At 38.6% G+C, this 26750-nt stretch overlaps 1 protein-coding gene across 2 annotated transcripts; it reads left to right on the top strand.

The window, feature by feature from the left end:
• On the top strand, positions 1–25111 carry il6r (interleukin 6 receptor). 2 transcript variants are annotated; one of them, XM_036594173.1, is made up of 12 exons: positions 1–191; positions 5879–6322; positions 9221–9451; positions 11195–11318; positions 13549–13721; positions 15340–15491; positions 15980–16139; positions 18722–18762; positions 20911–20965; positions 22106–22205; positions 23314–23532; positions 23675–25111. In XM_036594173.1, the coding sequence occupies exons 1-11, from the start codon at positions 101–103 to the stop codon at positions 23516–23518; spliced, it is 1776 nt and encodes a 591-aa protein (XP_036450066.1). In that variant the 5' UTR covers positions 1–100; the 3' UTR covers positions 23519–23532; positions 23675–25111. The 2 variants fall into 2 exon arrangements, with proteins under 2 accessions (XP_036450066.1, XP_036450058.1); XM_036594165.1 differs by having other exon boundaries at positions 23314–25111.
• Positions 25112–26750: the final 1639 nt, after the last annotated feature.

A 26750-nucleotide genomic window follows, 5' to 3' on the forward strand; every position in this document is an offset into this window, starting at 1 on the left:
GCCGTTTTTCTTCCTGTTTTGTACTTCAACGGCTCGTTGAGCTTCATATGTTAGTGCTGTCAGCTCGTTATTTCGTTAGTTATGGCGAATTGACTTGACGATGAGACTCCAGTCGGCGCTCCTGCTACTCTCCGGCTTGTTTGCTGTCAAAGTCCAGTGTGTTCAAGAACCTGAGATATGTCCTCGGAAAGGTGAGTCAATATAGCCTTTATCCCTGTTTGTAGTTCCAGGATTTAGGGCGTTAATTTATTGGAAAGGACAGTTTTTTTTTAAAGTAGAAACCTCATTCAACCGTTAACCTTAACGCTCTGGATGAACCCGAGGATAATTAGCTAATAAACTGTTAGCCGCTGTGCTTAGCATAATGTTTTGACCAGAAGGGGATATTTATCTTAGTCACTTTTACTCGGTTATATGTATTAAAGTACAGTTTTGCTAGTTTAATATGCTTATGTTTTTGACGAGGCTGAATTTGGCTACTTTTTCTAATTGTCCGTTCCACCTTAAATGGCGCAGCAGTTACAGGCGCCAGAATGTAACTGCTGCGCCATTTAAGGTGGAACGGACAATTAGCAAAAGAAGGTGGTAAATAATTCGCACTATTTTGACATGAAATGTTATTGAAGTAATTGTGAATAAAGTTACCCATTAATTTAGCATTTATAATAAAGCTTTGCCTGTTAATTGCTAAAAAAAAAAACACTTCCCAAACGTGATACACACCTTTTTAACCGGGTTCAGAGCTGAACGATGAATCGTTTACAGTATTTAAATCACTGCTATTTCAATGATATCATGAGTGAATATATCCTATTCAGTTATCTTTGCACGATTTAAGTTGAAAAAATGAAATTCTTATTGGCCAAAAAGGTCTTGGAGCTCAATATAAAGATAATAATCACATTTAAATCGCAATTCCACAAATCCTTTAGCCCTAGTTGGGCTGTTTTTTCTGTTTCTTCTCTTAAAATGGCAGAGAGCTGTGGACAATAGAGTAGAACAGATAGAAACAACATTTCCAGAAGCGAAACGTGTTATTTATTTTATTTTTATGGAAATAATCTGAAGCATCCAGCAAAAAGTTAACTACTAAGTTGTGTTTACCATCATTAAAGTGCACAAAATAGAATTAGACTATTTTATGGGTGTTATATTGTGGATATATTCCTTATTTTTGATCAAATATATCACTAAAACTATCACAAAACCGAAAAGCAATATCTCGATTTGGGTGACCTCCTAGCTCTAGCTAGTCTTCGCAGTATCCTGGGTAATATGAGCAATAAGAGCAGAAACAGTCCTGTTTAACTGGATTTAGTGCAGTGCAGTATCTGAAATAATGAGTACAAATTCATTGTACTCCAAATTTAGGTTTTAGAAAAATAATTTTAAAAATAATTTAAAAAAGATTATGAAATTAAATGATTAGATCACTTTTAAATGTGGCACAGCTTTGTTTTACCCAGCTTATCAAAAGTCAGAAGAAACTTATATCGTGACGTATCGTGTATTGTGAAAAGTGTTGTGATATTGCGTTTGTGCCATATCGCCCAGCTCTAGTTTGACTTACTCTCAAGTGTCTTTGTGAGAAAATTAAGCCTACTTGGAACTACTCTGTTCCATTTTAGCCACTGAGTGTAGCTACTTTTACCTCTACTTGAACCATTATGTCAAAGATATATAGGTGGGTGATGTGGCAAAAATATCATATCATGATGCTTCATTTTCTTGACACACGATCTGCATCACTGCATTTAGTTCTGAGATTTCGTAAGTGAGGGAAAAATTATTGGGGGGAAAATGAAGACATAAAATATGGCCTGTGCATATTGAAATCAGCAAATAAGTAGAAATTGTGCACTAAAATTGCCCATATTTAAGTTTGTTCCCTGTCGAGGGTGTTTGTAATTTAATGTAATTTGACCAGGGTTGTTAACTTCTACATAAGACTTATGTTTAGACATAATTCACCACAATATTGATCATCCTGAGGATGCTTTTAGGCTACTGTGTTAATGATATCTGTGCAATTATAGTGATATTTAAAAGCAGTAAAGGCTAATTATCCGCTTATCTAGCCACTGTACCAGTATCCACATACTGTATAATATGGTTCTTACTTTTAGAGCTATACAGTTAATGGATGATTGGCTTCTAATAGATCAGTCTACATACAGATAATAAACAGTGCAAATATTAATATCACATAAACAGCAGGTGGGACTTTCCCTACCAAGCAGGCATTTCAACCAGAGCGAATCCAAAGCTGATTCATTCTGAAAGGTTAGATACCATATGATACTGATCGCACTGATTATTGTGTGCTGATTATTATTTTTTTGTTTAAAAATGATTCATTTTCAATGTTTAAAAACAGAAAAGACGACTTTTAAAGTTCTTTGAAACGGGAAATTCCACCGGTATTTCAGAATTCACTGGTTGTAAACAAAGTCGTCCAGAGTGGTTTTTATGTAAAATGGTTCATCGTAAAGAAACACAGATTTCTAATATCCTCATAGTTTTACAAGAATGATGGTAAAATCTGACACTTTTGCCTTAAAATGTCCTACATGTTCCTCTCTGCCATGAATGGGGTTAAAAGAAATGTGTTTTAGGTCAGAACTGTATCTCAGGACTATCGAAACACAGTGTCTGAGGTATCAGCACGTATTTGTAACCATTTCATCTAAAAACTTTATGCTGTAGCTTGTAGCTGTCTGGTTCCTATCACTGCCACTGTGATCAATTCTGACTCCAGAATCATGCATTTCACATCAGTCCACTCTGAATGACTTTGTTTACGTCTTAATCCTTTATTTATGCATACATTTTGAGAAATTTTTGTATTTTCTTCAATAGAGGTTTAATACTAAATATGGCACATAGAGCAGGCAGGAGAGAGAGAGAGGGAAGGAGCAAATGGAGAAGAATCAGAGCGACTGGAAGAAGGAACTGAGAACAAGTGCGGTGGTCCATTGTGCAATTTAGCAGTTTATCTGCAAAAAATCAGCCAACCACGACCTCCACTCGCGCACATACACACTCACACAAACTCACACACACAAGGCCAGGAAACGTTTTTTTTTTTTGTGTTGTTGTTAATTTATTGTAACCCCCGCCCAAAAACGTATCATCCCCATTCCAGCAGACAAGCGAGTAAGTTATTGCAACATTTGGTGCCCTGGAGAATTAAGGCCTAAACCTTAGCAAAGATGAGAAAACAGGCTGGGAAGCTATTGTTTTTAAAGGGGATTTCCACGGTTTAGCTTTTTTTTAAACTTATGCATAATTTAGTCTCTTAAGATTTAACCCTCTGGGGTCCACAAACTCGCCTGTACGTCAAATTTAATGCTTTTGTATTTGTTTCTCTATCTTCATGATAATATAGCACAATAATACTGTTCAAACATTCCTGAATCTTTAGAGTCGCCCTTTCTAGTCCATCTTATCATGAGATCATACGTGACTCCAGAGTTATTAAGCTGTGAAGAGATGTACACGTCATCTGCCTCTCACTGTGTGTCTGTCTACATTTTGCGCGAAACTGACCAATGGACACTCAGGAAACCACTAAGGACTGATCCATTACGAATGAAACCCTTCATTCTACATTCATTTGACATCAGAGACACATGAAATGGTGTGCAGAGAGTTTACAGCTGCTGAAGACGAAGATAGCGGAGCATTTTCATATGAAACATTTGGGTATCATGTTATGTGCAAGTGACTTTAAAGGTGAATTTAAGAAGATGTGCAAAAATCGAGAAATTGCGCTGAGACCCCAGAGAGGGTAAACAAAGTCATTCAGAATGGTTTGATGTGAAATGCTCTGTTCTAGATAAACGTACCACCTCTTTATAACAGTGGTGAATGGAACCAGGGGTCACAGTGTCTACAGTGCAAAGATAGCCATTTACAAATGGGTAATACAGTGGTCAGAAGAGGAGCTTGAGGCACAAAGAAGAAAGCCTTTCAAAAAAAAACAAAAACTAGTGGTCAGAGGAGTTTGTAAAGCGCAAGGAAAAAAAACTACAATGATTTAAATATTTTTTTTCTCCAAACTGCATTGAACTAAATCCAATTAAAAAGCCTAGTATTGTTCATTTTGTTATGAAACATGGTTATTCAGTGTTTAAGTATTGACGATATCCACGATATGCTCAGAAAAGCATATTGTGATCATTTTTTAAGATAACAATTGAACATATTGCCCTTCCGTACTCAGACGTCATGACCAATTTATGTAATAACTTCCTGTGATGTAGCATTAACATTTTGGACATCTGGTTCTCCACCACAGTGAACAACTCTGAGTCATTGTCTGTGTTTACATGCAAAGATTTTAGCCAATCCAAATAAATTCTGATTATGGATTAAGACTGAGGTGTTTATATTCTCACTCTACTCAATAATCTGATGGAAAATCTCTGTTTACAGGCTCACTACAAGTAATCAGATCCAGGAGCACAGAGAACCACTTAGTGTAGACGTTACCATGACAACAAGCATCACGTGAGGTCCAGTCAGAGTGAGACGAGTTTTCAGTTGGTGGGCTTGTGTTTTTAATTGCTTTAAAATTCTACTTAACATGTATTAAGGAAGCGGCGAGAGAAAGACGTCGTGTTCTTAGACACATAAGCTGGACGTCCGTCCCACCGCCGTCTTTTAAAGATCAGAGCATAAACTTCGTCTCCTCTGCAGACCAGTTTCTGCTCCGCCATGTTGAACGGTATAAACTTTCACTATGACGTGACGAACATGATCAGAACGGACTTAAACTTTCCGATAGGGAATGTAATCAGATACAGGCGTTTACATGGTTATTATTCTTCTATTTAAGGGATTATTTACAGGATTACCCACCTCGTTCAGTCGGATAGAAATTGTATTCCAAATGTCCTCAATCAGACTAGTGTATTTTGAGGTATACACGTATTCTATTCTGATTGAGCTGTTAGCAGATTATTAACGGATTATTAGGCTGCATGTAAACGTGGCTAGTAAGTTTCTCTAGAACTGAGCATTTCACACCAAACCTCTCTGAATGACTTTGTTTAGATCTTAATAATTTAATCATGCAGAAATATAATTGGATCTTCCTTAATCTGCTGGATTATGGGAAAATGTACTCATATAAACACTAGAGAAACCCTCGAAATATACGTTTTTCTTGTATTGACGAGCTTGTAAGAAGAACAAAAGAAATGCACAAAATAAATGTCTTGATTATTACATTACATTTCATTTTTGTCATTACAGTATTATTTCACCCTCCCCTGTTTTCTCTCCTAATGGACTGTTCTCCAGTCTGTTTGCTCCACATGATGATCTACTGAGTTGCCACGTTTACGGTTTTCACACTGAATCGGGCTATTTTTAAAAAAGTGATCAATTTTTTTGGGCTACTTTGAAAATTTAACACTGTTGCCAAAGAGGTTTGCAGACAGTAGAAAAGGAAAAAGAATGGTTTTTATGAATGTTAACGACGGCAACCCAACAACAATTCAAAAAACAAAAAACAATACAAAATAAAAACAAATTACACCACCAGTGGCAGCAGTTATGAAGCGCAGTGAAACAGATCCTCTATACAGTCGTAGGCGAATGTTTCACCTTATACACAGAAATATGAAGAACATTGTGCAGAATAAGCTAAACGGTTATTTTTCCCCCAGTTTAATCTCTGTAGGCCTCATCTCCAATGTTTGGTCAGTTACCATGGACAACGATGTTGATTTCCTGGACCTCTGTTAAAGGAAAACTTGCTGACTCAAAACGCACTGACAATAGCAGCCAATAGGAAGGTGCTGAATAACAGGCTTTACTGTCATCTTTAACTGGCATCAGAACTATTTTTATCTTATGTTTCTTTTCTCAGAAACTCCTCCTGGTGTTCTGGCTCTGACCATGGGTAGCGAGGTCATCCTGGGCTGCGCTGGCGACGTTACTGTGGACGGCGTGCCTTTAGAGATGGGTACAAAGCAGAAGGAGAGACTCAGGAGGAGAGGAGCCACAACTGGCCTTTGGACGTCCCAAAGGGAGGGAGATAATACCGGTACTACTGGAACATACCATTCTACCATCAGGAACAGTGCCGTAACTGGCATGTACCAAAACAAGAGTGCCACTGGAACATTTGCTGAAACCAAAGGGGAACCTGTAACTACTGTTAAAACTCCTACGATCACGACGGAGGAGCAGACGAGGAACAGGCGTGACTCTGCCGTCAGTCAGTCCACCCAGTCAAACAGAGTGGGCGGAGTTGCAGAAGAAGGAGGAGCTTTCAGTGTAACTGTGGAAATGGGGATGAGCTCTGAGAGGGGTATGAGTAAATGCTGGCACGATTATTGATAAAAAGGTTATTAGCTGGGCTGCACAATGTGGACAGAATTTTAGTATTGCACTTATATTGCTAAATATTGCAAATTGGCCTTTTAATGTTTAACTATGTGAGACAAGTTTGTGGACAAAATTGAAGTTAGCTTGACATAGCAAGACCTGCACAAACACCTCAGATTTCGTAGCACCAGCTTTGTTATTCCAGGTGGTTGCTAAGTGGTTGGTAGGCCATTCTAGTTTGAAATCTGCGACCCGTGAAAGCAGTAAAAATAAGCATATATTTATAAAACGGTGTATAGTAGGAAAAAATCTGTGCTTCGCTTTATTTGATAATGTAGGTGATTAACATGGCAATTATCGGTATGAAGTGGATGTAATGTGGTGGAAACCTTTTAACAGGACAAATAGTGCAGTTACGTGTAAATTTAGTGTCATGTTGCAGGATTTGCATCGTGTTTCTCCTACAACAAACCAGCAAAACAAACCAACAAAACAACAAAACCAAAACAAATGATTAGAAATGTGTCTGACTGCTCATTAATAGGGCAGTTTCACTTCATTTCTGTGCCATGATCTTTTAAGAAAGTTGGTTAAATTCCACCGATTTTTCAAAAATTCTGCATAATTTAAAGAGTGAGATGTCAAAAAGTCATGAATGATTTTGTTTACATCTTAACAATTCAGTTATGCAGAAGCAAACTGCGCAATATCAGTCGATTCTTTGTGTATTCTGTATTTTTTCCTCTTATCAGGCCGTTGAAAAGTCTGGAAAGCAAAACAAAAGAAAATGTGTAGAACTAAATAAATTGTAATATACATGAAATTCATGATGACAACATGGCAAATGCAGCTTTTTCATTCAGTGAAGCAGAACACACACACGAGCAGGTTTTGCAGGAAATTACTGCTTTACACTGGTTACATTTCATCAGTTATAGTGCATGAAAAATGGCGAAACTCACTCTTAATTTCACTCTTATTTCTCTCTTAACCTGGAATGAATGATCTGAATCAGCGAGCGAAGCCATTCAACAAGAATAGTGTAAAATCTGTGGGGTGGATTTTTGATGAGAATGTATGATCTTATCATTCAGAATGGATTTCCTGATGGAGTTAAGTTTGACAGAAATTTGAAGATGAAATCATAACCTTATTGCTTAGGCACGACAGTCCTGCTTTCCTGTTCATATAGTCTTAGGTTTGATTTTATTCAGAGATATTGTTAGAGTAAAATATATAAATAGCCAAACAGAACGCACAAGACCAGAACTGCACACTGACGTTGTTGGGCAACTTTGAAAAAGTGGTGATGGCTGAATACTGAATACACTTTCCAAAATGTGTACAGTAATGTATTCCATCACAATATAAAAAAACCCAACATACTCAAATTACATTTTGAATACATTTAAAAAGGGAAAACACTGTAAATTTTTATTAATTCACGTTGTTCCTTGCTGTCACATGTTAGCAGTTTTCTTCTGTGATCTTTGTGGAAAATCCACTTATCATTTAAATGAAAATGACAAATTCTTAACATTTAGTTTATTTCCCACCACCTGCTAATTTCTGCTGCTCCAACAATCTCCTGAGAAGGTGTCCAGTACAACACCAATGCTAAGCTTTAGCAGAGCTCAGTAACACTGAGATTAATAACTGACCATCACATTGATTTATCAGTCTACTCAGGCTTTAGCAGAGCTCAGTAACACTGAGATTAATAACTGACCATCACATTGATTTATCAGTCTACTCAGGCTTTAGCAGAGCTCAGTAACACTGAGATTAATAACTGATCACATTGATTTATCAGTCTACTCAGACTTTAGCAGAGCTCAGTAACACTGAGATTAATAACTGATCACATTGATTTATCAGTCTACTCAGGCTTTAGCAGAGCTCAGTAACGCTGAGATTAATAACTGATCACATTGATTTATCAGTCTACTCAGGCTTTAGCAGAGCTCAGTAACCAGAGGTTGCATTTTGGAGAATAAAGTACATAAACACAGCAAAACATTTGTAGAGCCCAACAAGAAAGCATGAATTAAAAAAACTCACCTGTTGCCTTTTTTATATTGCTTACACTTGATTGGTGCACCTGATGGCCATGTTTGATCGGTCGGTTCACAGGTGTGGTATTTTGAAAGGCAGTGCCTTGAAATGGCATAGAAGTGACATCATGTTAGATTCCTGTGTCTAATGTAGAGAATTGTGTTCACTGCTCTGCACAGTGTGTAGTGTTTTGCTAAAAGTTTGAGGCTGAGAATGAACTTATAGTAGTGCAGATCTGGGCTGAGGTTTTGCTCCGTCAGGTTTCACTAACTGTGTGTGATTTATCGTGTAAGCAATCGTAAAAAACTGTATAAATGTTCACCTGTAATTACAGAATTACACACTCAAATAACACAGCGACCACCTAACAACACATAGTCCGGAATACCACAGCGACCGCCTACCAAAACCCTAGCAACCACCTGGGAATGGCCTAAGCTGTGCAGTCACATTTTTTGTCAGGAAATGCACTTTTCTAATTAATAATACAGTTGGTAAAACAAGACTGGACACACGACCGTAGATTTTTTATCAAATTTAAATCATAATAAAAAAAATCTACTCTTCTACTTAAAAACACAAGTGTGGTAAGGATTAAAAGTTTATAATCTGTACTTTCAGCAGACGTTATCTTTTTGATATTACCAGTGAAAACTGCTGTTTCTAAGGCCTAAATATGAGTAATTTAAATTGTTTTGCTTTTTTCCCCCTGAATTCACAGCCTTAAAAATATCAGCATGTCTATGATGAATTATTGATATGAGGCGTTTATCATGAAGATGGTTAAGTCCATTAATATGATACTAAAATGTCGCCCTGCCAACAGGTACGAGCACGGAGTATGAGGACTATGAGGACTATGAGGACAATGAGGAGGGGCTGCGGGTGACCAGAGCCATTAAAAGAAAGACACACTGGACTCGGAACGGCCAGAAAGTGAGGGGTGTGAAAAGAGGAGGGGTTTTGAGACTGCCCGCCCTCCAACCGACCGACTCAGGAAACTACAGCTGCTACAGAGGAGGCCACCTCATTTCAACTGTTCAGATCAGTGTGGGAGGTAGGGCTTGTACAGTAAATCGTATGTTGTAGGAGCATCCTTAGTGAACACATGATTAAGGGCTGTGAGGAAAAGAATCAAAAAGGATCAAATTATCTCTCACATGCAGTAATTAGGCTGATGTGAATGTAGTGTTAGAAGCACAACAACTTCGTCCTTGCATTGGGCTTGAAGCCTGCTGATGTGCATGATATCGAAAAATGCTTAAAATGCGAAAACTATTGTGAATATAATGAATAGACAGTGTGGTAAAGTGTATGAAGCAGTTTTGGCAACTGTTACAACAAACCTGCATCATTATAAGTTTACAACAAACCTGCATCATCATAAGTTTTTAAGGAATAAAATGTATTTTTTTGTAGGTCTATATTAAAAAAAAGATACATATTTATATGAGTTTGTAGCCTGACTGCAAACCTGAATAGAAAAAGCTGTTCAGGGAATGCTGACTGTTTATAGATTGAAGGGGCACCATTAGCTGTCAAATAGCTTATGTTGTTTCATAATAGCAGTGATTCACATCACTGTGTGTACAACCATAACAAACCCATGGGAAACTAATTGGTGTGTCAGAAAACACACAAAGATAGCAGTATCTTCTTTAAGCACAACTAAATGCTTCAAAGAAAATTCTTTTTTGAACTTTTTTTAAAGCCCCACAACTACACTCCTATGCAAAAGTTTGTGTGTCCCTGGTCAAATGATATGTTCTGTTGATTTTCTAAAAAATGAAAAGCACACATCCCTGTGAGACGATATATGTCTGCTTATTTTAATGCACAATTACTGTTTAATTGCTAAATTTATCATATAAGGAAAAAAAAACAAAACAAATGTGATTTGTGCAAAAGTTATTGCACATTTTATATGTATTGTTTTGATTTTTCCAATATGTTAAATAGAAATTGGGATTCAAACTTTTGCATACAGCTGTATATCTAAACCTAGTTTTTTTGTATAGTTTTGAAAGGCTGTTGAGCACAGAGCAGGAGATACAGGTGGGCAGTATGACTATATTTTATCGCTGTCAGATTAAGTTATACTATTGTGATACATTAAATGCCTTTCGGAGTATATCGTAGATATCATCAGTATTTAAAGGACACTGACCAAATGCTGCTGCAGTGTGTTAAAAATATCATGATACATATTGTGTATCGTGAAAGTGTCATTAAAGGGGAAATTATTGTTGTTCTTAACGACTTAATTATGCATACGTTTTTAAAAACCAGTTGAATTTCCCTTTAAGAATGAAAACATGATATCTTTGCCATATCACCCTCCCCAGGGAGCTCGTTTTCTGCCAGGCTTAATTGTCAAACAAAATAGAACTGACAAAATCCCAGCTAAGCTTGGGCCACCTTAGACTGTTGTAGATCAGATGTCCCCTGTTCGTGTGGATGTAGCGTCTCAGGCTGAGACTAAAGGAACACAGGCCAAATATTGTTTTAAAAATCTCCCAATCGCTGATTTCAGTTAAATCACTGCTACATGCAATCACTGGACAGCAGACTTTATTTGCATAAAGTGCCGAAATTCTGTGCTTTTCTCACTGTTTTCGCTCGACTGCCGCTCTCGGACCACACCTGCACGCAACTCTGTCTCCTTAGAGCTCAGCGGAAGGCGGAGTGAAAATCGCTTCACTGGGCTGTAATGTGAACTGCACACAGTTAGGAATATGCAAAAGTGATGCATAAAGGCCTCTGGACTGAAATTTCCCAAACTCTCTTGTACCTCTTTCAGTTCCCCCAGAGGCGCCCACCCTGTCCTGCCGCAAGAAATTCCACACTAGCAAATTGCGCTGCGAGTGGATATCCAGAAAGCCTATAATTCCCCGCCCTGTGTGTTACCTGCTCATAAAGACAGGGTGAGTAAGAGTGACAACGAGAGATGCACAACAACCACCCACTTCATTAAGTACATCATAACCGCTACATACAGGAGCACTTTGTAGTTCTACAGTTACAGACTGTTTCTCTGCATACTCTGTTACCCCAATGGTCAGGACCACCACAGAGCAGGAATTATTTGGGTGGTGGTCATTCTCAGCACTGCAGTAACACTGACGTGGTGGTGGTGTGTTAGTGTGTGTTGCGCTGGTCTGAGTGGATCAGACACAGCAGTGCTGCTGGAGTTTTTAAACACCTCAGTGTCGCTGCTGGACTGAGAATAGTCCACCAACCAAAAATATCCAGCCAACAGCGTCCTGTGACCACTGATGAAGGACTAGAGGATGACCAACACAAACAGATTTTACAGCTACTGTCTCTGACTTTATATCTACAAGGTGGACTGACAAGGTAGGAGTGTCTAATAGAGTGGACAGTGAGTGGACACAGGATGTTTGATAGGTAGAAGTCTCAGTATAAATGACCCAAATAGGAGTTGCTTCTTGATTTTCACAGCACTTTTACTCTAGAAAAAAGGGGAGAAATCACATTAAAACCAGCTGTCTTGCTGTTATTAGCTTGAGAATTTACAGCCAACATCACTGCAAAAATCAGACTGTTTTTGTAATTTTACATGCTTTGTATTTTTGGAATTTGAAATGTTCTGCATTGTACATTCACAGTAAGACAGTACATATCAGCTTGATTGTAGCCACAGAGAACATGAGTGCATCTGTACTTAAGAAACTCCTTCCACAAGATATAAGAGCGTTTTTACCAGCATGTCGATTTGCACAGGATTAACATCACCTGAGGTTATTTCTACTGCTTGAGAAAGTAAAAGACGGCGGAATCTTCGCTGTTGCGGCTGCGCGCAGTCCGTAAAAATGACGGACATGGTGCATTTGGACGGGACTGAAATCACTGAGAAACTTTTCACTGAGAATCTTCTCATATAGAACTGTTCCCATCCAATTGGGCTTAAGAAATAAATGATCTAACACTGATGTAAAATTTCTTAATCCGTCACCAAGCGGAAAGACTAACGCTGCACTAATATGGCCTCAAGTTTGCCTCTCATGGTTATCGAGGCTACTTTTCTTGTCACATGTGTCACAGTCACATGCAAAAGTTGCAAAAATTCTGCTTGATTTTCTAAGTGAAAATAAGTACATATCCTCTACAAGGAGATTTGGGTAACATTTGGGGTAGGTTAGTATAGTGTAGTGGGTAACACCTCTGCTTTCTATGCTGTAGACTGGGGTTCAGTCCCCACCTGGGTAAGCACCCTACACTGTACCAATAAGAGTCCTTGGGCAAGACTCCTAACACTGCCTTGGCCTACCTGTGTAAAAATGATCAAATTGTAAGTCGCTCTGGATAAGAGCGTCTGCCAAATGCTGTAAATGTAACAAACATGAAGCTGGCAAATGTCTGTTTTTTCCCCCCAGTATTCAAATTAATTTGCAGAAAAGTGTCATATTTAGGTTTTTCCCTGTGAAATTCCATGTTAACTTATTCTCACATAGAAAACCAACAAACCGTGTAATCTGACCAAGGGTGTTCAAACTTGTGCATATGAAAACGTATTGCTGCACAGTTATAAGTTAGCACGATTCTATTGGGAACGTAAACAAATAGGAGCAAAAAAGTCAGAGAGCAGAGGCTGGTGACCACAGACCCCCGTGTCAACAGTTGACCCCGGAAAATCTGTTGGAGCTTTTGGTGGTCGATGTACACAGAGCAGGTAGCGAGCACAAAAACATGCAGTTAAACATGAAACTAATCACTGCTGGGGGAGTAATTGATAGGGGTGAGAGTGACTTCAGGTTCTTCAGCCACAGTACAGATCTGTTGCAGTTATTAAAATCTGCGATGACATATTGTGATATATGATCCATTGTAACATAATAACGCCTCAGAAAAGCCAGCTTAAACCAAAGAAGACGAAGAAGCTCATGATTCTAGTCAGAAGCTTGTAGGGTAATTTTGCTCTTGGTGTAGTTTGGTAGATCTATAACTTTAGTAAGTCATGTTTAATTTTTTTGAAACTTGAATAAATCACATTTTATTTTATAACACTTTAATAAATAACACTTTAACTTTAAGTCACTCTTTAAGTTGTTTGGCTTTAATAAATCACAATTTTTTTAACTTTCATAATTCACACTTTTTTCTCTCTCTCTCTCTCTCTCTCTGTCTCTGTAGGTTGCAAGATTTCTCTCGTGTTCATTGCTCATACTCTGCTGAGCGATCTCGTTGTTGGTGCGCTCTGTCCACTGACGAGGGCGACAAAGACACCTACATAGCCAAACTGTGTGTGACCAACACAGCGGGCAACGCCACCAGTCAACCCCACCCTTTCACACTACAGAACATCAGTGAGTGCAAGAAAAGATTCCGCCTTTAACCCAAATGTAGTTGATCAGCCAAGATGTGTTACCTGAAGTTTGCTTCTTTAGTTTTGCACTGGAGCTACAAGGCTAATGAATGGAAGCTTATAGCCCACCAATTAGCCTCATGAAAACTGCAGGCCTAAATCACATCACACACTTTCTTTAAACTTCCTTTAAACTGTATGTAGGTGTTCAGTAATCACTAATAGCCTTACTTATATTGTTTCTAACGCTGACGCAGTGTTATCTACAAAAACAGTGATGAACAGTGGTTCTCAAAGTGGGGTCCGTCATGTGTAGCCTGAGAGTCTGTGATTTTCTTTTGTAGGTTAAGTACTTTTAATATTTTTAACCATGAACAGTGATCTGTGTCGAATAATAATTTATAAAGTAGTTTTATGTATTATTTTTTATGTTAAACCCAGGAAACCATTAAAAACGACATACGAAATGTCCTATGCCTTAACATATGCAAACATTTATGAATATGCATGATTATGCAAAATTGTAAATGCCCCTCTGTGCCTGTCCCAGTTTTCTTTTTCAGTTTTTGGCCCAGTGTGGCTGAATTTCAGTTTCATCCAAAGGTTTTTGTTTCGGTGCATCACAGTCTGTGATAGACCACATCACTCACTATACACACCGATCAGGCATAACATTATGACCACCTCCTTGTTTCTACACTCATTGTCCATTTTATCAGCTCCACTTACTGTATAGGAGCACTCTGTAGTTCTACAGTTACAGACTGTAGTCCATCTGTTTCTCTGATACTTTGTTAGCCCCCTTTTACCCTGTTCTTCAGTGGTCAGGACCCCCATGGACCCTCAGAGCAGGTACTATTTGGGTGGTGGATCATTCTCAGCACTGTAGTAGCACTGACGTGGTGGTGTGTTAGTGTGTGTTGTGCTGGTCTGAGTGGATCAGACACAGCAGTGCTGCTGGACTTTTTAAACACTGTGTCCACTCACTGTCCACTCTATTAGACGCTCCTACCTTGTTGGTCCACCTTGTAGATGTAAAGTCAGAGACGATAGCTCATCTGCTGCTGCACAGTTTGTGTTGGTCATCCTCTAGTCCTTCATCAGTGGTCACAGGACGCTGTTGGCTGGATAGTTTTGGTTGGTGGACTATTCTCAGTCCAGCACTGACACTGAGGTGTTTCAAAACTCCAGGTGGTCATAATGTTATGCCTGATCGGTGTATATTTGTTTGTTATATATTGTTATGTTTGGTACGTTTGTAGTTGTCTTTATTTAGTGTAAGGACTGGTGTGAAAATCTGATGAAGATTTAGGTGAAAATTATGCAGAAATATAGAAAATTCTAAAGGGTTCACAAACTTTCAAGCACCACACACAGTGTATATGTGTGTATTTGTATATTTATATACATGTATGCAGATGAAGAGTCTGAACTAGGCTTCTGTGTTTCTGTATTAATGTCAAGGTTTGAATTTTAGTGTGTGTGGAATAGTGTTGCTTTTGTCAGCTGCACAAGTGTCCTAGTTTATGAAGACCAGTCCTCCATGTTTCATTGTGGTTGGATAAAGCAGTTCATTGGTTCTATGTGAAATCCCTCTCTCTCTCTTTCCTTCTCCGTAGTCAAACCAGACCCTCCTGCCAAAGTGGTGGTGAAATCTGCCGAAGGTCGGCCTCACACTCTGGGCATTTTATGGTCATATCCTGCCACCTGGAAACGGGGCTATTACTCTCTCCAGTTCCAGCTCAGATATCGGCCTTCACTGGCCAAAGATGTAAGATTTGTTGGGAAAATGTACAACAACAAACAACAAGTGTATTAAAAAAACATTTGCAGTATATTTTCAGAAGTTTGGAAGCTGTAGATGATTCTGAAATGACTGACCAAGCTATTGAATTAAGTTCTAATACAATTAATATCCAGATATCCAGAGAAAGTACTAATAAAAGTTATATTCAGCCTGTCTCATATAACAAAGGTGATCTTGAGGCAAATAACAAAAAATGATTGGATATACATAATTATTTAGAATATCATTTAGTAACTCTTTGCTGTAAAATATATTTGGTGTCTATGTTATAAAAGTTAATGTAATCTATGTTTAATATAATCTATATTGTATACATTTTTATTGTTTATTGACTTGAGTGTTTCTGTTTAATGCCATTACATGAATTTTAGTTTATGTGAATTAATATCGCATATCACATTATTATCACATGAATATGCTAGGTTTCAGTGTATGTGTGTGTGTGTTTGTAGTACCAGTATGTGGAGATAGACGTTGAGCATGAGGAGCTTGCGTGGTGGATTATGGATGCTCTGCCACACATTCAGTATGAAGTGCAGCTTCGAGCCAAAGATGAATTTGATGGTGTCTGGAGTGAATGGACCCATCCTGTGTATGGACACACCTGGACAGGTAAAATACACAAATACATACCTCCCATATGTATTTATATTATATTATATATATATAGAAAGCAGTGATTTATAAGTTTATGACCTCTGTTTGAACAAAAACAAGTTTGTACAAAGACAAAATAAGTAATGTTTTAACTTACCAACTTCATTTCGTAAATATCCGCTCTTTCTGAAACTGATACCTGCAACACATTCCAAAAAAGTTGGAGGAAAGGAAATGACTAAGAAGGTTGCGAATTGTTCACAAAATGTCCTAAACAGGTGATGCAAATCATTCACACTGCATTGCATCATTGAAGGACTGTTTTTTCTACTATAAGCCTCAATTACAATCGTGCTAGCCCAGGGGTCGGCAACCCAAATGTCAAGAATAGCCATTCTGTCCTTTCCACAAAAATCAAGCCACCTTGGGAGCCACAACATTTTGGCTGTAAATATATGTCAGTGTGTGCTAGTGTACCAATACAGGCTAAAAAATATAATACAAATGAAAACGCAGACTTACTTTGCTCTGCTTTAAGCTTTAGCTCAGCTATAGTTGCTTTTCTCACATCTCCGGCAGGAAACCTTTCCGCAAAAATGTCTCTCAACGTTTGATTTCTTACAAGGCTGAAGTCCTTGTTCGAATTTTCCAGTTCCACCTTAAATGGTCCCTGAAGCGCCAGAATGTAACTGCAGCACCATTTAAGGTGGAACGGGAAAATTCGAACAAGAAGCTGGCGAATGAGAAACTGACTTCAGCTTTGCGACTTCTTTTAGTGTTTCAGTTTCGCATTGCAGATTAAACGTATCAGGAAACCAGCTGGAGTGATTATAAATGCAAACAGTGTCCATTCGTCTTAAATTATTAATGTTCCTCTTAAATCTCTCTTTACTTTTTCGTTAGCTACTAGCTAGGCAAGATTTTTATCTGCGTTGCTATGTGACCAGCAGTACCGATCTTCAGGGTTAAAGGCTGGTGAATTAGCTGTTCTACCTTAATGTAGAGTTTTTTAAACTTGTTAGAACGATCAACAGAGCTTTATTTTCCTGCAGAAGAGGATTATTTTATGTTTACCTAAGAATCTAATTCTGCTGTGGAGCTGCAACAGGGCAGTAAAAGAGACACATGTTGCTGCCCAGGAAAGTTCTCAATGAATGAGGTTGGATCGAGCCTCACCACTTTGCCAAAAACTGCATTAGCAAATAATCCAGCAGTTTAAAAATAAGGTTCCTCAGCGAGTGATTGCAAGGATTCAGGTGTTTCACCCTCTACAGTGCATAATAATAGAAAAACATTCAGAGACTCAGAGAAATCAGAAAAAAGGCCAAAAACCTCAACTGAATGCCCATAATCTTCAACTCCGCAGACAGGACTGCTTTAAAAACCAGCAGGCTTCTGTATTGGAGGTCACCATATGAGCTTGAGAATACTTTGACAGACCATTGTCAATAAGAACTGTTCGTCGCTGGATCTACAAATGCAGGTTAAGACTGTACTATGCACATTCTGTTTATGTTTACAGCATCCAGAAATGTTGCTGACTTTTCTGGGTGCAAGCTCATCTGAAATAGACAGTGGAAAAGTGTATTGTGGTCTGACGAGTCACCCCTTCAGATTGTTTATGGAAATAATGGACACTGTGTTCTCTGGTCCAATAAGAAAAAGTTCAAAATCCAGGGTCTGTCATGGTATCGGGGAATATTAGTGGCTAACTTGGATATCTGTACAGGCGTTACCATAGGCCATTAACACTAAACATGTTTTGGAGCAACATATGCTGCCTTCTAGACCCCGTCTTTTTCAGAGACGCTCATGCTTATTTCAGCATAACAACATCAAGCCAAGTTCTGTACGCATTACAACAGCATGGCTGCGACATCTGAGAGTGCAGGTGCTAGACTGGCCTTCCTGCAGCCAAGACCTGTTTCCCACTGAAACCGTGTGCAAAACACAACAGTGAAGGACCCCCACAGCTGCACAGGCGAAAGGAAAGGTGATGTAACAAGGTGGTAAACGTGCTTTTGGAACGTGTTGCAGGCATCAGATTTGGAATTAGCAAATGTTTCCGAAAAAACAATGAAGTTCATACGGTAAAACATAAAATATTGTGTTTTTGTAATGTTTTCATTTTAATACAGATCAAACAGAATTTCTTAATAACTGATGAGATTAAACATTACATGTCTTGTACACATAAATCCAGTGTTTGTTAAATTACAGGTCAAAATAGGTTTATAAATCGCTGGTTCTGTTTAACCGCAACCCTATCTGGATTAAGCAGTTTAAGATGATGATGATGATTCTGTTCATATTAGCATTTCACATGCTGTCCCATCTTTTTTGGGATTGGGTTTGTAGTATACATGTTTATTTATATGTAATATGCGAGTACATATATCTAATAAGAACTTTCTGAGCTACAAAAGTCCAAAATGATATATCTCTTATAATTTCATCAACTGTGAGGAAGCCTTAAGCAAATTAATCCAAAATCCTGGCTGTTTAACAGGACGCACACACACAGACATACTGACCACACATAACTTTGAGTAATCACAAAAAGAAGAATAAACATGTCTGTCTATCTGTCTTTGTAGCTCCCAAGCCCACCGTTGTTTCTGACATCGATGCTACTCTGGTAAGTTCTGCCTTTCAGTTTTTAGACTCTATTAGAAACTCCTCATGTAGCTCCACCTTGCTGGTGCTCAGTTAGAGACTGTAGCTCATGTATCGATGCACAGTTTGCGAAGTGCAGCAATCGAAGGGCTACAGTCAGTAATTCTACACCTATATAGTGGATCTATAAAATAGGTGGAGCTCATAAAGTGGTCCGAGTGGAAGTACAAGGTTGGTGTTTTTTGATAAAGCGGATGGTGAAAGTAGAGTGGCAGTAATGATCAATAAAGGCCATGAAGAAATGCTATTGTTTCATATCAGCTTGACCTCATGGTCAAAATATGAGAGAAATATTCTCCTGATAAAAAACTGTTTAAATAAAAATCTGATCTGCCTGGTAAAGGCTGTTTCACAAAAGGGGTTTTTGAGCATATTATGGATATGGACTTAATGAGGACTGACCAACTATGTTTAATTAGAAACAGAGCATAATTTATTTGGGTTTAGTGCAGTACGGAATGTGAAACAGTGAATAAAAATCATTGTATTAATGGCGTATTGATAGTGTTTGGCACTCCTGGTTCTTTTTTCTCTGTGCCAACTTATCAATCCTCAGAAAAACTCAGAATATCGTGTTTTTTGAAATCATGATGTTGTATTTTTGCGATATCGCCCACCCCTAGTTCCTTATTCCTCTTTAGTGCTTCTGGCCATCCAATGGATTTTGTTCAATCTCCAGCTCACCTGATTTAACATAAAGCACTGATGAGCCAGACTAAGTGTTGGATAATAACCACAGATAATACTGGGCTTCCTTGTGGAAAGGTTTGGAAATGGTTCAACACAGATGTTGACATACGTAAAGTAACTACTTCATGTTTAATGCTATTAGTATTGATTGTAATATTAGTGATTTTACTGCTTATTAATGTTTGAAATTTTGCACTGCACTGTGTAAATATATATATATATATATATATATATATATATTGCTGTTGTCGGACAAAAACCTTATATCTCCGTTTTTGATGTTTTTCAGGTTTTGATATAATTTGAAAATAAAAGTAAAGTATGTTTTTTCCTTCTCCTGTACAGTTACCATTTTGGAGATATGAGGTTTTCCTGTGACAACCTATATATATATATATATATAGGTGTCCCAAAAAATTGACATCATTTGAGATGTCAGTATCTGAGTAACTACATGTCCTGGGCAAACGAAATTAAAGAGGCTTCATGTTGAACAACACAAGATTTATTTATCAAAATTCGAAAAAGAAATTCAGAGGGATGTAGATTTTATAACCGATTTCACAGCTTCACAAATGTAATATCTTCTGATACTGGTGGTCGTCCAGATCCCTTTGCCCTGCAGAGACAGCCTTCCTCTTTGAAGTTTTTGTGCCATGTCCAAATCTGCTTTCCAGTTGGTGCATTTTTATTGAATTTTCTCAAAAATGCTCGCTGCACACTCTTGTTTGACTGCGTTTGAGCATATTCTAACACTCAGAATGCCTTATCATTTCTAGTGAACGCCATTCTTCAACCTGAAAAAACATTAAAAATTAAACTTGGTTAGTTTTTACACATTTTAAAATTTGAGATCATTTGAGGGAGAATTGGCTGTTATTAGACTATGAAATGATGTCAATTTTTTTGGGACACACTGTATATATGTGTGTGTGTGTGTGTGTGTGTGTGTGTGTGTGTGTGTGTGTGATGAGAGAGAACACGGCCAAAATTGGCCTACTTTGTATAACACACTCTCTCACTGACTGAAGTTCCAGGACATTTCAGACATAGAGTGTGGACGCCCTCTAGTGGCCAGAACTTACATTTCTTTGTCATGTTAAAACATGGCAGCACCATTGAAAAGAATACAATCAAAACAAAAGAATAAAACAGATGTAAAGTATGAAAATATATTATATGACATATATTAAATATTTCCTCAGCTAGCTGTACAGCACAGTGACTTCCAAAGACATTCTGGAGCAGGTCTGTCCATATTGTTGAAACTAACTTGACAGCACTTAATAATAACAGCTACCTTTTGTTCATATAAAGTGAGGTTGCTGATAAATGCAGTGGGCAGTAATATGTATATGTAAATGTCCTGCCTCTTGTCTGTATCTTTTCTCTGATCTCACTAACTTGCCTGTTTTCTTAGGAACCCTTCTGGACGTTTCCTGAAGGATCTGGATCTGAGGTTGATTCAAAAGAGGGTAAGTTTGTAAATCAGGATCTTTTAGGATCAGGATTTTTAGAGCTGATACTGATCGCTAATTCCAAGTCAGCCAGTTAACCAATGTACTTTTTTTTAAAATGAATAATATTTATTTTATAAATAAATAATATATATAAGTATCATACCATGTGTTAAAAAATGACATTAAACAAAATTAAACACAAAAAAATGAGCAGATTTACTACTAAAAATGTACGTTATCCATATTACAGTTTAGAACGATAAAATGAAGAACAGGAAGGTGAGGACAGTATGTGAAATAAATGCAGAAAGCAAAAATAAAAACAGAAAGCAGTGATTGGTCAATTCTGCTTGACCTGTATTGAATTAAACAGTACAGTGTTAGTATGATATTTGATGCTTTGCCTCATGCACTTTATTATTGATTATGAATATACGCTCATTCGAAATATGGGACAAGAACATTGTTACCATTGGGTAACACCACCTTTCCTTTTAACAGCACTTAAGCAACATCTGGGGACTGAAGACACCAGTTTTTTTTCAGTTCTTCAGTTAAACATGTCTTCAGCTCTGCAGCCATGTGGGGTCTTTGTTGTTGTGTTTTGGACTTCATAATGCGCCACACGTTGTCAATAAAAGACAGGCAGGCCAGTCCAGCACCCGCACACTCTGATTACTCAGCCATGCTGTTGTAACACCTGCAGAATGTTACAATAAAGGCTTTGACTCTGAATCAGTCCATTTCAGGAGAGCTTGAGTCCAGAAACGTTGGCAGTGTTTCTGGACGTTGCTGACATGTGACTTCCACTGTGCGTAGTACAGTCTTAGAAGTTGTGAATGCAGCGGCGAACCGTGTTTATTGACAGTTGATTGTCAAAGTATTCCTGAGGCCATGTGGTGATGTCCACCACAGAAGCTTGGCGGTTTTAATGCAGTGATGTCTGAGGAGTCGAAGGTCACGGACGTTCAGTTGTGTCCTTTTCCTTTACGTGCAGAGATTCCTCTGTAGCAGAAAAAACAGTCCTTCAGCAGTGCAGTGCAGTTTGAATGTGGCTGGAAAAGCAAACAAGACTGGACACTGATACTCGTCCTTCCTCCACCCTCTCTAACTCTCTCTCTCTCTCTCTCTCTCTCTCTCTCTCTGCTTTAACAGAGGCAGCTGATGGCATTGATGTAACGTGGGTGTATGTGCTGTGGGCGTTTGGGCTGTGTCTCCTCGTCACCATCATCATGCTCTTTGCCTACTTTCTCAGGTACTGACCCCCCTTATTATTCTTTAGTTCAGTTCCGCTCTCATTGCATCCTTAAAGGGGAAGTCAACCAGATTTAATTCAGTGGTCGATACTTGAACAAAGTCATTTAGAGTGGAAACAGTTCATTGTAGAGAAACTTACTTTGAATGGAACCAGGGGTCACAATATCTGCAGTGCAAATATAGCCATTGTATTTACTATCTAAGACCCGCAGTGAACCTACATGAGTCTTCAGAGAGACGTCTCGGTTTACATCTTATTCATATGATGTAGAAATTTGGAAAAATCAGAGGAAATTCAGTTCAGCAGTTCCCGTTACTCCAAACATAATCAATCAGCCAAGACGATTTCTGTCTGAAGTTTTCTTTTTTGAGCTATGAGGCTAATGTACCAGTCAGCATTATGTGAACTGCAGGCCTAAATCATCACTGGGCTCAAACCATATCAGGAATTCCACTGATTTGTCTAAATATCTGCTTGATTCAGTGGTTGAGACCTAAACAAAGTGGTTTGATGTGAAATTGTATGTTACAGTGGTGATGAATGGAACCAGGGGTCACAGTGTCTACAGCACCAATATAGCCATTTTATTTACTATCCAAAACTGAACTTACACGCGCCTTGTGAGCTGTTAGAGGTTAGTAATGTTGATGATGGTAAAATAGTGGTAAAATATGTTTTCTTGGGGTACATTTTTGCCTCACAGCCCTGCATGTACCCCTCCACCATGAATGTGTTTAAAAATACATTTTAGACCAATATATTATCTATATTATCTCATAGTTATTGTACAACCAAGCCTCTGGACTTAGGCGATGTATTTGGGACTGTTTTATGTAAAACTCCCTGTGAGGGAGCATTTAGAGGCATCAAACACTGTAAACACGATTTTTGAAGCTGGTAAGTGAGGATTTCCTATCAAACCACTCTGAATGACTTTGTTTACATCTTAAACATTTAATTATACAGACATTTTGAAAAATGTGTGGAATTCCCTTTCAAGTTATGTCAAATAGATCTGTTTATGTTGTTTCTGACTGTTACCTGAATTTTTTACCAAGTTTGGCCTCCACTTATGGCTCCTGTGTGTCTGTTTCTTTCCCCTCAGGCACAGATTGCGGTTCATGTCTAAAATGGACAAGCAGCGTTACTCTCCTCCCTGCTCGTGCTCGTCGCCTCCCCCAGCCCCCCTCCATCAGCCCCTCATGGCTCCTCGTCAGCAAAGCCAGCATCACTTTGTGCCTGTAGCGGAAGAGGAAGGGAAAGGCATTAATTTACATAACTTTGATTATTTTTACTCTCATGGGGACTGAAATGGACTTGAAAGGTCAGAGACTTTAGCAGACAAGCTGATCACAATGCTGTATCAAAGGCCAGTATTCATTTAACAACTGGCCCTCCCATATTCTTTCTTCATTTCCCCCTTCTATCTCCATCTCTCTCTCTCTCTCTCTCCCTCTCTCTCTCAGGGCCAGTATAACTGCCTCAGATCAGCCATGCTGCCAGCAAGAGGAGGAAATTCCATGTTGTGTTCTACGTATCACTGTTGTCGGAACAAAACCTCGTATCTCAATTTTTGACGTTTTTGACATAAAATACCTTTTACCCTTTACATTGTTTGTAAATTTCATGGTAAATGGACTAAAAGAAATGACCTCAAATGACTTTGAAAAAAGTCTGGTTCCATTGACTTACATTTAAAGTAAAGTAGGTTTTTTCCTTCTCCTGTAAAGTCACCATTTTGGAGATATGAGGTTTTGTTCCGACAACAGAGATAATCATGTTATCACTGAGTGTGTTTCCATGCACTTAATAATCCGATACCTACAGAAAATCAGATTTTGTCAATAATTTGTTCAATGCATTTAATGGGAAAACACCAGATCTTAATGAGTCGGGCAGTAAGCAGATTTCTGCTTTGCAACCGGCCAGTAAGCTAAACATAACAAAATTCGAACTTCATGCCATGCAAGAGGAAGAATTTTCAGATTTAGTAAACACAAAGCATGAATTAAACCACAGAGCGGTTCTTTTTGGTGCTTAGCTGGGCAGCCGTGGTCGTCAGACTGAAGGCTCGGTCATCTCTGTAAGCTACGAGAATTTGCATGTTGTTCACGTGATCGCCTGCTTCGCAACTCTTTAGGGAGACTTCATTCATTTGAACTGTTTTACTGTTGTTCTTTTATATTGTTTGTATATATGAAGTAGTGCTCATTCTACTTTATTTAGGCTGGTCATTCATTTGCAAGATTTCTCTTCATGTGTGCTTCGGCCTGCTCTCGCCTGCAGTGGGCTGGTTTCCCGCCCGCTCCCGCGTGCAACACTGAACATTAGTCCCACGCCGCAAGATACTGTGGTGGGTCTTACGGGAATCTGTGAGAGTGCAGACCTCTAGGATAAGGCATGCAAGTCTGGAACTGCTGGCAGTTACATGCTGTTTAAAAAGGCTGTAAAAATCCAATTATTTTGTTATATTAATATTTGTACAATTTTAAGGAGGAACAAGAGGAAAATTAAACAGTTGGCAAAAACAGTATAAAGATGCTGTAATTGGCTGACATCCAGTCGGCTGCTTGTTACTGTGCAGTTTATGTTGTTACTACACTGGTTGTTGTTGTTTAATGCTTATAACTGCCAAAGACGCAACGCTGCTCAAAAAACAACATGGAATTTTAATCCCGTCTGCAGGGCAGCTGGTTTTGATAGGGTTAATACTGTATGTGGTCTTCAGCTGCCATACTGAACTACTATACTATGCAAAACTGGCTACAAACACCAGTTGTCTCTTGTACATATGCAGGCATTTCCTTCCCAGCATAAGCTTAAAAAGATTTTGTACATAATCTGTACTACTGAACGTTTGTGTTTTGTGTGTTCATTTTAATAAAGAATGTTTTATTTTTAAATGTTATACTTCATTTCATGGGGTGCTAAAACATTTTCAGCTGTTACTTCACAAATATTATACTCTATTATAATATAATTAAAATGTAATTCCATAATAGGCTTTGAAATTAATTATAAACGTGCAATTCAGGAACGCCAGGGTCATGTCTGCATAGTAGTGTATTCTCCAAAACCATGTTTTGATGATTTTGCAAAATTCCTTAATCATTCAACCGTTTAGATGGAAACAAAATCATTCAGAGTGGTTTGGTGTGAAATGCGCCTGTCTAGAGAAATTTACAGAGTCACAATTGTTCACCATTGGCTACGTTCACATCTGATGTTTTTAGGGCTGTGTGGACACACAAATCTGATCTTTTCAAATCCGACCTGAGTCACTTGCTGGTCCTACATCAGATACGTATTCGATTCATGGCAGCAGCGCCGAGCAGAAGTTAAAGCCTGTAAACGGTGAAAAAGAAACACATCTCACCTTTTTCTCCTTCGTCTTGCTCTAATAATGAAGCTGAGAGCTGATCAGTGTTAATTATCCTCTCAGTGAAGCTCGTTCTGCTCGTTAGTCTGTTTGCTGATGATCGACGTGATTCATTCACGTGAAATTGCTGAGTAGGATGTGTGCATGAGGGTCATTTCAGGACGCCGCTTCGTTCACATTAATGACAGATTTGAATCACCTAAACGAGTGTGAACCATCGTGTCAGAGAGATCAGATTTGAGCAAAAAATCGGATTTGAGCAACGAGGCTTGTAATGTGAACGTAGCTATTATAGTACTGGGAACCAGACGTCCGTATGTCTACACTGCAAATACATCCGTTTATCCAAAATGCCATCCGAAATGACCAGTGAACTTCCATGTGTCTTGTAAGGTTTTACATGTCGTGCTGATGATGGTAAAATAGGGCTAAATTCAAAAAAATGTGTTTTCTTTGGGGACTATTTTTCCTTACAACGCCCTGCATGTACCTTTCCGCCCTTTCGTGTTGTTTGAGTTGGTGGTGTTGTGTCACACGGTGTCAACAAAACTCAGAGCTTATGTGAGTAACGTTATTCATCAGAGGAGCTGTGATAGATCACAGTTGCTCCTCGCCGTCCTGCCCCATAAACTGGAGAGCAGAGTAGCAAGTAGTTTGTTGTTGACACCGTCAATTTCCATTCACCCTGTTTCTTCTGCTTCAGCGCCAGTGGGTTCAGCCTCTCTCTCTCTCTCTCTCTCTCTCTCTCACATGTTTGCTCCCTTTTCTTCAAGCCACTGCAAGTCATTTGTGTGTTCTGGTTCAAATCGATTTGGCTCTACGACATTTTGGAAACAGGCCTCATCGAAGTCCTCCACACACTTGTCCACCTTCCAAAAATAGGTAAGAAAACTAAAAATAAACTGTAAAAGACAAAAATGCTGCCAATGTTGTATCCGATTCAGTTCCCTCTCAAATTCATGTTCCCTTTGACCATTTTAAGTCCTTGGGCACGGCGCATTCACTGAAATTGTCTGAAATTTGCTTTAGTTTTGCGTTGAAGCTACGAAGCTAATGTGGAAGTCTGTGCCACTTAAAGAGTTTGAGTGGCACAAGTCTGTTTCATGCATGCCTTTCACAGGAATTTAATGACCATTAAACAGGAATGTGTGAACGCAAGCCAG

The sequence above is a fragment of the Colossoma macropomum genome, unplaced genomic scaffold, assembly GCF_904425465.1.
Source record: "Colossoma macropomum unplaced genomic scaffold, Colossoma_macropomum, whole genome shotgun sequence".
NCBI lineage: Eukaryota > Metazoa > Chordata > Actinopteri > Characiformes > Serrasalmidae > Colossoma > Colossoma macropomum.